General features: G+C 44.8%; 1 protein-coding gene across 12 annotated transcripts in view; it reads right to left on the reverse strand.

Annotated features, from left to right (window-relative positions):
* LOC143316259 (uncharacterized) overlaps positions 1 to 13188 on the reverse strand; it is a 50392-nt gene that overhangs the window by 13718 nt on the left and 23486 nt on the right. For 9 of the 12 annotated variants that reach the window (XM_076724136.1, XM_076724132.1, XM_076724140.1 and 6 more), the window contains exons 3-5: positions 10697 to 10761; positions 2754 to 2898; positions 1875 to 1949 (exon numbers count right to left, since the gene is read on the reverse strand). In XM_076724136.1, the coding sequence (XP_076580251.1) occupies positions 1875 to 1949; positions 2754 to 2892 (214 nt within the window). In that variant the 5' untranslated portion in view covers positions 2893 to 2898; positions 10697 to 10761. Of the gene's footprint in view, positions 1 to 1874; positions 1950 to 2753; positions 2902 to 10692; positions 10762 to 13188 lie in introns of all 12 variants that reach the window. The other 3 variants (XM_076724129.1, XM_076724131.1, XM_076724130.1) reach the window with 3 other exon arrangements.

Raw genomic sequence — 13188 nt, forward strand, 5'->3', positions numbered from 1 at the left:
TAGGAAAACAGAATTATCCTTTGCCTTGGGATGAAATGAAAACAACACCGAAAGTTAAAGCAAGTGATATACAACAGACGTAAAATACATTCAAGACTGATCCATGAAGCATCCATATAGGTGGGTGTATTCAAACACCTTCTTGCACACAATATTCCAGCAAAACCCACATAAAAATATACAGACACTAATTCTAGCAACACTTAAATCTACAATGCTTGACAGTTTAGACAGTGATATTTGCATTTGCAATGTAGCTGGCAATACAAAGGTGCAGAAATGATCAACTACAATATGGTTGATCAGGTGTTCTAATGTCTCTCTGATGAAAAGCAAATGTCATGTTTTGCATGAAAAAGCACAAAATCAAAATGCTATGTCACATCATTTTGCACATGGCAACTTCAGCTACTGAAGCAGAAGCTTAAGGATTTCAGAGCAACAAAGCTGCAGGAAGGGTGGCAGCAAAGCTCGAGTTGCATCACATTTCATAAATCAAAAGCGGAAAGTCTTTGTGCTCATCAGCAGAGCACAAGAATATAATTCAAAATAGGTTATGAACAGACATTCACAGCACGCTTTCATAAAGAAAGGATGAACAGTTGCTCACACATACAGTACACTCACACAAACTGTATGCACGCATACAAAACTCATAAAACCACACACACCTGTTTGTGATGGGCTGTGTTCACCTTGATGACTTCCTCCATTGAGGACCTCAGGCGTCTGGGCTTGCTGGAAGCCCAAAGCCTGCGGCTCTGTTAAATAACCTGCCTGCTCTAAGAGCAAGTCTCCAGGCTGCTCATATGCCACTTCCTCCGGGTAACTGTGGGGCTCCTCCGGAGCCTCCTCCTCATCCTCATCCTCATCCTGCTGTTGACTGACAACCTCTACTTTATCTTCTTTGAGCAGGGAAGGGAAACACATAGATGAGACATGGAGGACAGTAAAACAGGGGTTACAAGACACTTTCAGCTCTGATGGAGATGCATGGGATGCAATCAACACACCTTCTAGTCTAGTCTTGATAGATAACCATATAAATATATAACTTGCATTTAAAAAAAAAAAGGGAAACTTTTATGAATTTGCCAATTTGTCTTAGGACATCTTATGTCATATTCTTAACCCTGAATGTCTTTTTTTAGAATATATCCTAAGCACAAGAAAAAAATCTCTGAGAATTGGTTCTGTTCCTTAATGAATAGTTGACATTGGCCCTAATCCATGCAGTGGGACTACGTGATGCTACATCTTGGTGATTGCATGCCACATGCAAGGAGGAAATGACAGGAAAACAGACTGCACTGTTTTCTGTGAGTAAAGAGCTGAAAGTCAATCTGTGATTTACTCCTTGAGAAAATCAATAGAAAAAATGAGCAAACAGTGGAGATGTTTTGAGGGGAAAACGATGAAGAGATGAAGGGCTCCAGTGGCAGGTTATGTGCGATAGCCTAGAGGGAGGAAGGGTGCTGGTGTTGTCTAGCCCTAGTGCCCAGGGTTGACTCACATAAGATAGGCGTATGTGTTAGAAAACTAATTGTCGAGAACTAATAACTGAGGAACTAAAGTGTGAACAGGACAGAACAGTGTGGCACATGCGTCATACTCCTTAAAGGTGATATGATCAGCTGACATGCAAAGCGACAGAAGACCCTGACTTAAAAACACGAAGGGACGGGAAGAAAGAGGAGGGGCTTTCCTTATCATGCGAGTGGTTGCCACATTTTTTGAGAACAAACAATCTCTTGAAACCCTCAAGACCGTGTGTTTGGTGTCTCCTTTTAGAGATATTTTTTTTTACCACTCTCACCACCATTCACACTCTCATCCTGGATGGCCCGATTGGTCAGAAGTGTGTGTGGGTGTACCTTGTGCCACGGGCCCAATCTGCTCAGCGGATGGAGAGGGGGGAGGGGAGGGAGGCAAATTGGCTGAGTCATCCACTGCGAAGGGAGAGAGAGAGAGAGAGAGAGAGAGAGAGAGAGAGAGAGAGAGAGATAGAGACAGACAACACCGGGAAGACAAGACATGGATGGGAGGAAGGAAATGAAAAACGAAGAGCTCTGCTGACCTCATCTCTGTGGGTGGCCTCGCTTTGAGTTTAGCACATTGTTCGCTGGGTATGTTTGTGTGATGAGCTGCTCCTCTAGGGTTTGATTCGTGGCTAGTCTGGGGTTTTTTTGCTTAATATCCAGTGCGGAAAGGGCACCAACTTACCTCAGGTGAATAGCGCTGGCTCAATATTAAGATTCAATCACAAAAACAATAAAAAAAAAACATTGGCAGATGTATTATTTATATTCATTTCATGACAAAAAAAAGTGGACAATTGTGTTCCTCCCCATGTAAACATGCACATGGTCAAAGCGTGCCTGGACATATAAGCCAGGCATACAAAGTTACCCACCTAACTACCACCTCCTATCCTTATTTCCAACCAAGAGTCATGAAGCTTTCTGCTTTACTTGCAGAAATGTCCAGAAACCCTCCAAACACTTTTTAATTACTTGAGTAGTTTAACCCACAAGAGACTCATAACCAAGACTGCTCATGCTCAGTACTCATTCAAATGTTCATGTGCCTTTTGGGGATTGACTGCCCTTTCCTGGCGCCATGGAACCAATGGCTTTCACCCACGGCTGCAGACCCATCTGGCAGTATGTCTAGGCAGTCCAATCAATGTCGCTGACCCAGAGCTGCATGCACGTGCTTACACACACTCAAACATGTCACATCTGTGTTCCTACCTGTCGTTCCAGGATGTGCCGCAGCCCCGCCGTGGTATCCGTTCTCCCTGTAGGCAGAGCTGTAGGCGGAGTAGCCGTTCTCGCCGTTCTCTTGGCCGTTTGAGGACCAGTGCTCGTCTGGCTGCCGACCGTCTGCCATGCCTGCCTGCTGGGACACCGGGGAGGGGGACAGGTCACTTGTTGGTGAGGAAAAGAGAATGACGATTGTGAGGTTTGCTCATGCAGAGGGAGGAGGTGAATAAAGAAGTCAAAATATACAGTTAAAAGAAGTAATTTGAAGGACATCGCATCAGCTCACTGGTACATGATGCGCACTGCATGCTGAAGTTCACAAATCGGCCACCAGAGGGAGTAAAGTGCAACATTACTCCTCCGCCGGCTCAGCCTTTGTCTCAGCATCCACGTGCAGAGACAGACTGACAAAATAGCTGTGCCTATTCTCATGTATTCTTTCTTTTTCTGCTCACTGTCACAGCGGATGTGACTCTGAAAGGCATCCAAATCGTGCCTGTCGGATGTTTTTCTGTGAGGTGGAGCATCACACCTTCACCTGCCCAAAAGGCACACGAGCATAAATCCAAAACAACAATGAACAAATGAGCAAAAATCAAATAAAACATAATCTGTACAAATCCTGGACATATGCTGCTGTAAAGACAAAAAAAAATGTGAAGGTGCACTGCAGCAGGCAGCTTTTGAAATTGGTGGTAAAAAAAAAAAAAAAAAGCATGTGAACACACCCTTCATATCCTCTCACCACCGGTAAAGGAGGTTGTTACCATGGCAACCAGCACAGGTCTTCTGGGGGTCCAGCAGATGGGTCTGACAGGCTTGCCCCGTTCAGACAACGAAGTGCTCCACACACACACAAATCTCGACAAATCGAAGCATCACATGGCAGACGGCGGCACCTCCTTGCTCCCAACTGCCTCCCTCGACGACAGCGCAACAAGCTCATTCCCACCAATTACGACAACAAAAGCCTTGTCTCTGCTCGAGTATCTGCATTCTAATCGAGCATGTAACCTCATAAAAGCGGCCTTTTTCCCCTTAGAGGAAACACATAATGTTGCTTTTTAAACAAGATTAGCAGGGGGCCCTGCCTTGCCTGGCAGGCTCGCTAAATAACATCATTATCATCAAACAGCTGCAGCTAATTTCATCTTAGCAAATCATCGCCGAGGCTCCTTTCTGCCTCCTCCCTCCATCTCATGTCCCGCTCTTCTAAATCATGCAGCTTTTCTATCACCACCGGCTTCTTGTGACTGCAAAGCCTGAACTATGACCGAGTCCATTAGCGGTTAGCTTTTTGTCTCGAGCTTGAGTTGCTTTCCAGCTTTTTTTTTTTTTTCTCCTCTCTCCTCTCATTCCACTTCCATGTTTGCCTACATTCTGCTTTTTCACCCCAGCTCTCTTCCTGTCGTCCTCTCCTGCCAAACCTCATGCATTTCCCATCTATTTTTTATATAATTCTGAGGGGACAGACTGATCAGTTTGCAAACATATTGGTCAAAAATATTAAAATATATTCGTCAGATAATCTAAATGTTGTTAGTGTTGGACAGAGCTCAGTCTAGATGTTCCTCCCTGCTTCCAGTCCTTATGCTAAGCTAAGCTAACAACATATTTAGTGTATAGACTGGTCTTTGATTCATGGCTCTCAGCAAGAAAGCAATTTTCACATAACTGTTCCTTTAAAACTGAGCTAAGAAAAACGTAATTATCTTGATTTTTTTTTTTAGACGAAAACGAGCAAATTCAAAGATAATTCTTGACAGCTCCAGTCTTAAAATATTAGTATGAGCCTTTGTGTCTTTCATTCTCATTTGTCTCCATCTCTCTTCCCTCCTTCCTCCTCTCCTCTCCTCTCCTTCTCTGCAGCGCTGCATGACGACAGGCCCGCAGCTAATGTCTGCTGCAGTGGGAAGACATGAGGATCAGAGGAGAGAGAGAGAGAGAGAGAGAGAGAGAGAGAGAGAGAGAGAGAGAGGGAGTAAGAAAAAGAAGGAGAGAGGCGAGGAGGAGAAAGACCTACTGACACTCAAAGACACTGTGCCAAACTGTCTGAGACTGGAAATCTCAGCCCAGGGCTCAGTCAGAGGCGAGTCTCGTCCCAGCTGTTGCTATGGAAGAAAACCGGTGCGCTGACAGCCAGATTGCGCCGATGGTGGTTTAGAGTTGCACTGACCTGCTTTCAGCTGCTGTTTTGGCAATGTTACGCCACACTCGGCATCGGCACATTGTGCCGCCAAAGGATGCCGTAAACCTTGGCTGCTTACGTAAATCCTTCGTGTTCTCATTTGATAAAAATTGTAGAGAAAACACCTTTTTCCCCTCACAGATTCAAATGCAATACATCCCAGGGATCTAAATCCATTGCAAATACCTCTTTCATTGTTTTTTGTCATAGGAAAACTGGGAGAATCGGTGGCGAGTTGTACAGTTGTACCCCTTTGAGCCAGTGATTCCCAACGTTTCTCGTCAGATGTACCCCCACGGCCCCGTCAGACGAACTCGAACACCTCCCACGAAATCCCCTGCATCCGATTTTAAACAAGGTGTTATCTAACATGTCATGAAAGAAATGTTTTCATTGTTTCAACCACTTCCTCGGCTACTTTCAGCTGACTGTTTCAATTGTTTGTACATTCACTTCGCTGTCCATCTCACTTATTCATTAGTTTAAGTGTATAGCTATTTCACCATTCATCCATTACTTCTGGCTGTAACCATTTATCCATTAGGCTACTCAGACTAACTCAAGCATTCAGGCGATTGGTTACTTTTACTTAAATATTTCAACAGTTTATCTATTCCTGTAGCTACCAATTGAAACTTTATTCATGACTCACCATTCGCTGACTATTTAAACATCTTATTTATCGGCCAACTTTTGCTATTTCACCATTTATCCACTCGTCTTGGCTGTTTTACCATTCGTCCCTTATATTTAAAGCTTTTCTTTTGTTGCCTCTTTACTCTTGAATATTATTTTCTTTACGTGGAAGAAGGTGACAACTACTTTCTACATAAATCCATAACTAATCCATCCAGCACAGTGTCAAGTTTGTTTCCTCTGAGGTCACTATCGGCCTATTTTGTATAATTGAAATAATAATAAGACTGGAGCGAAGCTTTTAATGTCCCATAAGGGCAATTTGGCTTGCAATCAGCAGTCAATAGTAATAAATATTGAAGACGATAACGAGTAAACGCTTCTAGTAACATCAGCCGCGGAGCTCGTGTCAAATTGTTTATTTTTATCCTGATGCCTTGGCGTGCCCACGCTCAGGACCCTGCTCTCCAGGCACACCCTGTCGTCCTTGCGCGGTTAACGTGATCCGACACCGGCCTCGCTCGTCGCCCCCTTTTAGCGGTTTGCCAGTCTTAGTGTGTTAGAGAGCGAACGATAAAGTGAATAATGGGCATCTTTCCAAACATAACAACCCTAAAAAGCCGAAAGGTTTTAATGGGACATGGAGTACTCTGCACCGAGGGATCGGTGGGAGCAATAACTCTCAATACGCTCTCACACATTTGCTTTGTGGTTCGCTGACAAAGCGCAGCTAAATATTGCTTTTATGAGTAGGAGGGCCGAGTTCTAGACCGATGTGGCAACTAACAGCAGGTAAAACCAACCGAGCTCCAACAGAAACCTTAACAACCCAAACCACCGGCCCCATGCCATTACATTTTATTCGAAATCAGGTTATCACATTATCCTTTCTAAAGAACCCCAGACCTTTAAACAATGCTTGACTCAGAGAGGCTGGAAGCCCAGCGGCTCGCCCACAACTCCTCAGCGTGGGATTCATCACAGCGTCCTAACCTTGAAAGGGTTAAATCAACAGCACCAGGAGTCAGAAAAGGACTGTCAAATCCCATTACATCTCGGGATTGATGTCTCAAATTGAACATGCCAGCATGATCTCTCGGAGAGTGGAGAAGGTGTGGCACACGGCCTGAGGCTTGAACGGCCTTCCTTCTCTTTTCCCCCCTCTCTTCTTTTGTTTTTCACGCCTTTGTCTGGCACCCCTACACTTTCCTCTACCTTCCGCCCCCAGCATCCCTCTCCTCCACCGTCTCCACCCCAGCCCGCATCCCTAATCCGGCCTCACTTCCCTCCCCGTCTGCGCCCCCCCCCCCCCACCACCACCACCAACCTCACCCCCAATCTGGGTCACTCATCATGGCTCCATGGAGCGCCGCTCACATCGGAATGTCACCATCCATTTAGGAGGGAGGATGGAATCTCTGGCAGCCAGTCTCAGTAGGCCAACCTGGCCTTAATCCTCTGTGTGAGTGCCCAAGAGTGTGTGTGTGTGCTTAAAAACCTGCGTGTTCACGTGTAGGATCAGCTTGGTCTCCAATTTTAGGCATGATTTCATCATTTGAATATGTGCTAATAATCCATTCTTTGATCCTTTCACCTGAGTTCCTCTCCCTCTCCTGCTCATTCTCTGCCCTGCATTTGGCAAGCGGCCCTCTGTTTTTTAGCATTTTGAGCATTTGGATAAATTGCGAATATTTTGGCAACTGCAGACTAATCAGTCAAAGGAAAATTTCCAGGAAAATTAGCAGCTTTAGAGACCAAAAGAGGCCAATTAACATGTGCACAAAACTTCATTACAGTTCCAATTTTATCTCAATTCCATGGTTTATCTTTTCAGAGTGGGTGTCAAAGTGATTTACCTACCATCATTCAATAACTGCTTTTAACAATTGAGGGGCATTTTAGATATGTCCGTCAGACTCGACTAATTGATCGACGGATTAGTCAGTCAACAGATGAACTGGCAGCAATTTTGCGAGTTGATTAATCACCCGAATAAAATTCTGACCTGAATATTTGCTGCAATTCAGGCGACACAAGCAATTTGGAAGCGGGAATTTGGACTTTTAACTATATTCTGGCATTTTTATTGACTAAATAATTTATCAATTAACTAAGAAAATTACCTGTAGATTAATCACTAATGAAAATAATCATTAGTTGCAGCCCTAAAACCACTATTCTATTGTTTTTGTGACAAATACTGTACTACAGCTGCTTGATGACGCTATATTTTTTTGTATGTGTACACTCTTTCAATCGTCACTGTACAGCACATTGCAGTGGATGATGGGTAACTGTCACACTCAACCAATGGCCCAGAGGAGGACAGTAGGAAGGTCAAGGTTGCTGTGACCTGTAATCAACCCAGAATCCAGCGGCTTCCTCCTCCTCCGCAGCGGCGGCAGCAGCAGCAGCAGCAGACGGCGGATTATGTTTTGTTGACTCAGCAAAGACATGTGGGGGGTTGAAGCATAATGAGCGCTGCCGGCGAAGTGCGAATGAACCGTGTATATGGTGAACACAAGCATGACGAGCGAGGCACGCGCACACGAACACACGCCAGTGTAGAAGAGGTGCGGTGCTGATTCCACGCCTGGCAGATTAAGTACCGTAATGGCAGCAGTGCAGGCGCACTGAGATTATGCACTGAAACATGACAGCTGTGTCACAGAGGGTGAAACGGGTGCCGTGTTTCTTAAAAGATATTCTTTCCTTTTTCTAGTACTGGGTTTTGTCCCCCATCTTTGATCACAGCCTTTAGATCCTTTAGCCTTTAGATACAACATCCTGTCACTTCCTTCACAAGGACGGATCACAATTTACATCCAGCGTGACTTCATGGGTTGTTTCCCCCTCTGACTGCCACGTTGCTGTGACGCTGCACTGTGGTGTCACGTCCAATCAGCTGGAAGCTAAGCTGTCATTTCTTCTTCCTCTGGACTCTCTTTCTCGTCCGATTTCGCTTGCAGTTGAATTTTGGGTTGGTTTTTTGGTGTAAAATCTGCCTGCAGACTGATTTTTCCCTCCTTCAACACGGCTGAATTTAAATCAAACTGACCCACAGTGATTGCTGCATCCTCACTCTGATTTATTCGCTCCTGTCACTGCCTGCATGCTTCTCCCTCTCTTCAGTTTCATCAGAGGAGTAGATGCTTCCTGGCACACATCAGCCCCGCCGCACATTGATGTCATTGTTCCCATGGTGATATGAGACCCGGGGGTGGGAGGGGCTGCAGGCTGCAGAGAGCGGACTTTGACCATGTTATGGATCCTGAAATAGGTCACCAGATCCTGCAGGCGCAGGCCCGGGGGGTCGGTCCTAACTGCACTGACACAAATGGGGCCCGAGCCATTTAATTTCATCAATACTCTGATAGCTGGTTGCTGGTTGGGCTGATGACGTTATTTTGGACTTTTAGGCTGGTTGGGGGGGGTGGGGGGGTGGTATCTTAGCACAGCCCTGTTTTGTTATGATCTCTTCTACATGCTTGCAATCCTTCATCATATGAGAGCAGCTCCTCAAAAGAGTGATTTTTTTGTGCAAATCTTACGAATCTCACCTGTTAATCCCCTTCTAACATAACGCAAAAGTGACTGACCTACAGCATGAAAGCTTTTTCAAAAACATAAATAACTGCACTGATTGGGTTGACATACAAATATTGATTTATTAAACACACCAGAGCTAAACTGATCAATTCAAATCAATAGGACACGACGAAGCAACCATTTCGTTAGTGATCACTTCTTCCAGGCACGAAGGTCAAAGAAAAGCCCAGAGAATACTCAGTTTGTGCATGTGTGATTCTGATTTTCATTATTTGCACATTATTACAGTGTAACATTAATATTTAACTGTAAATCAAAGTCAAACAGAATTAAAAACTCGGCCTGTGATTCGAATTTCGAATCTGCACAAATAACGAGAGCAACAACTGTGACACCTTCACACTGAGCTCTCCGCTGTCTCTTCAGCATCCACTGCCTCCCTCCTTTTTTTTTTTTTTTAACATGCCCTTCATGGCTGAGGGGATGACGATGACTGTTGACAGCCCACGCCCTGCACGCCCACGCTTATACACACACCTACACACACACACACACCCTGCTCAAATCAACTCAACCGCATGCACACGCAAACAAATCCCCCCCCATACATCCGCAAAGCTAAACGTGTCATGTCTCAACACAAGCTAAACAAGGCTTTCATTTTTATATCCTATCATGGAAGTCAAACACATTTAAGCAGCGGAGGCTCAAAACATGAGACTGGGGTTTCGAGTTATTGACCACTTTTTGGCAGTCAAGAATATCTTGCATGACATCAACCCAAACAATCGCCCCTTCTGGCTTCCCACATGTTGCCGAGCATAATTCCCCCTCTATTATATGTCCATGAACGGCCAAGCTAATCATCTGGCTGAGTGCAGCCACTTAGATCTGGCTGCTGGGGCCCCATGAGTCATGGGAAAAGTGAGTGTGAAATGTCATGGAGTAGAATCAGTGCATAGTATACCATCTGGCAGCTGTCCAGACTTCTATGTTTTGGCTTTTTCTTCGAGTTACTTCGATGAAAGATGACAATATCTCACCTTGAAGACTGTATAGAGCAAAAGAGGACACCTGCAACCAGGCTTATGGTTAAATCAAACTTCTAGACCGGCACTATGGGTGGAAACAGTATTTGCATTTGTTCAGTGCTTCATCTTATGAGCAAATACCTGCAAAACTAACAACATTCCCATGGTGCTAGCAAATGTTAGCATGCTTACACGGTAAACTACACAGGCCAGAATTTGCACAATGTAATGATTTGGCCTCTGAAATGAACAATCAGTGCTCTAAGGAGGTGCAATATATAATGTGAAATTACAATGAGGGCGCAAATTATTACATCGTGCACATAAAATAAAGGACCATTGTATAAGATTTAGGGGCATCTATTGGCACAATATGGCAGAAATGGAAGGTGATATTCATAAGTGTGTTTTCTTTCCTGTAAAATCCCCTGAAAATAAGAACTGCTCTACAGGGGGAGTGGGTCCTGATGTTTCTACAGTAGCCCAGAATGGACAAACCAAACGCATCTGAGTTGTTTCTTACCTACCTTGAAGAGCTGTCTTCACTTACGGATGAAACAGACAAGTGCTGAGTTGAGGCGTCTGCTCAGACCTGCATGAAAGGGAGGCAAAGAGGAGAAAGCACATGTTAGGACATAAAAAAAAAAAAAGATTTACTAAATCCAAAACCTGTTTCATTCACTGACAGCTTTGAGGTCTAACCTCTGCATCCAGCCTGGCTAGTCCAGAATCAAATGAGGGACTTCTTACAAGGCAGCTCTCACTTTCGGTGGACGTACACTGAAAGTGAACTTGTCATCTGTGTGCCAACTTGACCGACTCCACGAGTAACCTGTTTTTGAGATTTGTCAAATTCTTGGATTGGTCCACTGGGGCTGAGCCAGGGGATGAGTTAAGGCTTAAGCCGGCCATGGAGAAAGAAAGACTTGCACGTTTACTCAGCTTTGGGACCGTAAGGAGGTAGAAAACAGAGCATCCTGTTAACATTAAAGCAGCGTGAAAGGGCCGTCGGGGGGGGGGGGGTTCTGGCGCCAAAAACAGGCAGTTGGACAGAGAAAGAAAGAGATAGAGGATGGAGTAGAGGGACCTAAAGAGAGCAGAGCAGAGATTCTCCAAACAGGAAGGAGGCTGATTTATTAGAGAGGAGAGAAAAAGAGGCCTGGGGTGAAAAAAGAGAAGGAAACAGAATCCACAGAGGAGAAAAGACAAGCATTTCTACTGAAGACTGCATATGGAGAGAGAAAGAGCAAAAAAAAAAAAAAAAAGAATTGAATGATACGGACCGAGAGACAGGAAGTGCAGAGGGAAGAAAATAGTACAATAAGAGAAAAAAAAAACAGAGAGAATCAACAGTCGCACAGGAAGTCGTGGCTCTTCTGGGGCCAGTGAGGGAAGCTTAGGGGGAAAAAAAAAAAAAAAAAAGGGATGAGGAAAGAGAAATAAATGGAGAGATACGTCGTCACCGCCCAGCCCAAAAATATCAGCAGCGTGACGAGAATAGAAGCATTGTACTCAAAGCCATGTTTTTAACTGTCACAGTAAATGATCCCTCTCTCACACAGCAGTCGGCCTGCTTGTTATGAAACCTCCAGTAAAGTCTGCAACAAAAAAAAGCTGTCTCCATCTTTTTTTTTCTTTTTTTTTTTTTTTCACAAAAAAAATTCCCAAACATGTGGAGCTTGTGTTTTATCTGGAAATAAAACTAATTTGCAAAATGATGCAAGTTAAGTGTAATTCGGGGAAAATAATGGATAATTGAGTGAATTCCCCAAAACAAGTATTTTCTGTTTGATCACCAAATGACTTCTTCTTCTTCTTCTTTATTTTTACGGCACTAATGGTCTGATTACCACAGTCTTTATCACAGTCTTGTGATAAAGTATCTGAAGCATGTCACATCTTATCTCAAAACTCATTAATTGCAGCTTTTACAGGATGAAATAATTTTAGATTTTCCCCCATCTTATCAGCCACCCAACATTACCATCAACTCCGCAAGCACATCCCGTGGGCCGATATTTCAGGCGATGGGCACAGACAGTGAGAACAGTGCTGAACAAACAAGCAATTTGTCTTGAGCCTCTGGAAAAGGGGGAACACGGTTGACGGTGCATTTTTTTTGCTTGGCATTCCACGTTTGACCTGCTCGCTCTTCCCAGGAGGAGCGAGGCCAAATGGGTCAAGCAGGAGGCAAAGAGAGAAGGGAAGGAGGGAGGGAAGAGTCAAGGATAGAGGAAGGAGGGGAAGGAGGTCAGAGCCTGACCTAATCCACAGATTTGACTTCATCATCAGAGAGGAGGCAAACAGGAAATGAATCCTAATCTCAGCGCCACACTAAAAGGCCTGATAAACCTCGCGGTACCGTGCGAGAAGAGAGAGATAAAAGGAAAACGCCACGGAGAGGTATTTCCAGAATGATCCAGTTCGGTTTTTATTGAGCGGCGCTTTCTGCATTACGGGCAATCCTTTAATGCCGGTATATTGATCTCTCACACTGCTCATCCTGCAGGAACTTGATCATCTAAACGTCTATTTCAGACACAGCTTTTAGGATGGAGACAACGCAGACGCAACAGACGCCGCGTCAACCATCGCAACATGCAGGAATGGTAAACGAGGCAGAAGCTACGGGGGTCAGACCGTCGCGCAGGAAGCTTCGCATTTTGTTAACCGTGACCGCATGAACCGCAATCTTCTGACATAACCAGACCGCATTTGTCATGTGCAGACCTTTAACACTGCTCTGGGACAGTTTGGGGGGTCGAGGCCTTGCCTGAAGACACTTGGCCATGTGGACAGGACAGGAGCTAGCAGGTCGAACCGGCAACCCTGTGATTAGCGGACCACCCGCTCTACCTCCTGACAGCCGCTGTCTTGTTTGGCAAAAGGTTTAAAAAGCGCCGTCAAGCACTTCCCATGTCTGGACACCACATCTGATCATTTGCTGGTCTTGTCTTTGGCACAGTGTGAGGAATTTCCAGCACTACTGTGTTCAGTAACATTGTCGTAGCTTCCTGAG

The sequence above is a fragment of the Chaetodon auriga genome, chromosome 23, assembly GCF_051107435.1.
Source record: "Chaetodon auriga isolate fChaAug3 chromosome 23, fChaAug3.hap1, whole genome shotgun sequence".
NCBI classification, from domain to species: Eukaryota; Metazoa; Chordata; class Actinopteri; order Chaetodontiformes; family Chaetodontidae; genus Chaetodon; species Chaetodon auriga.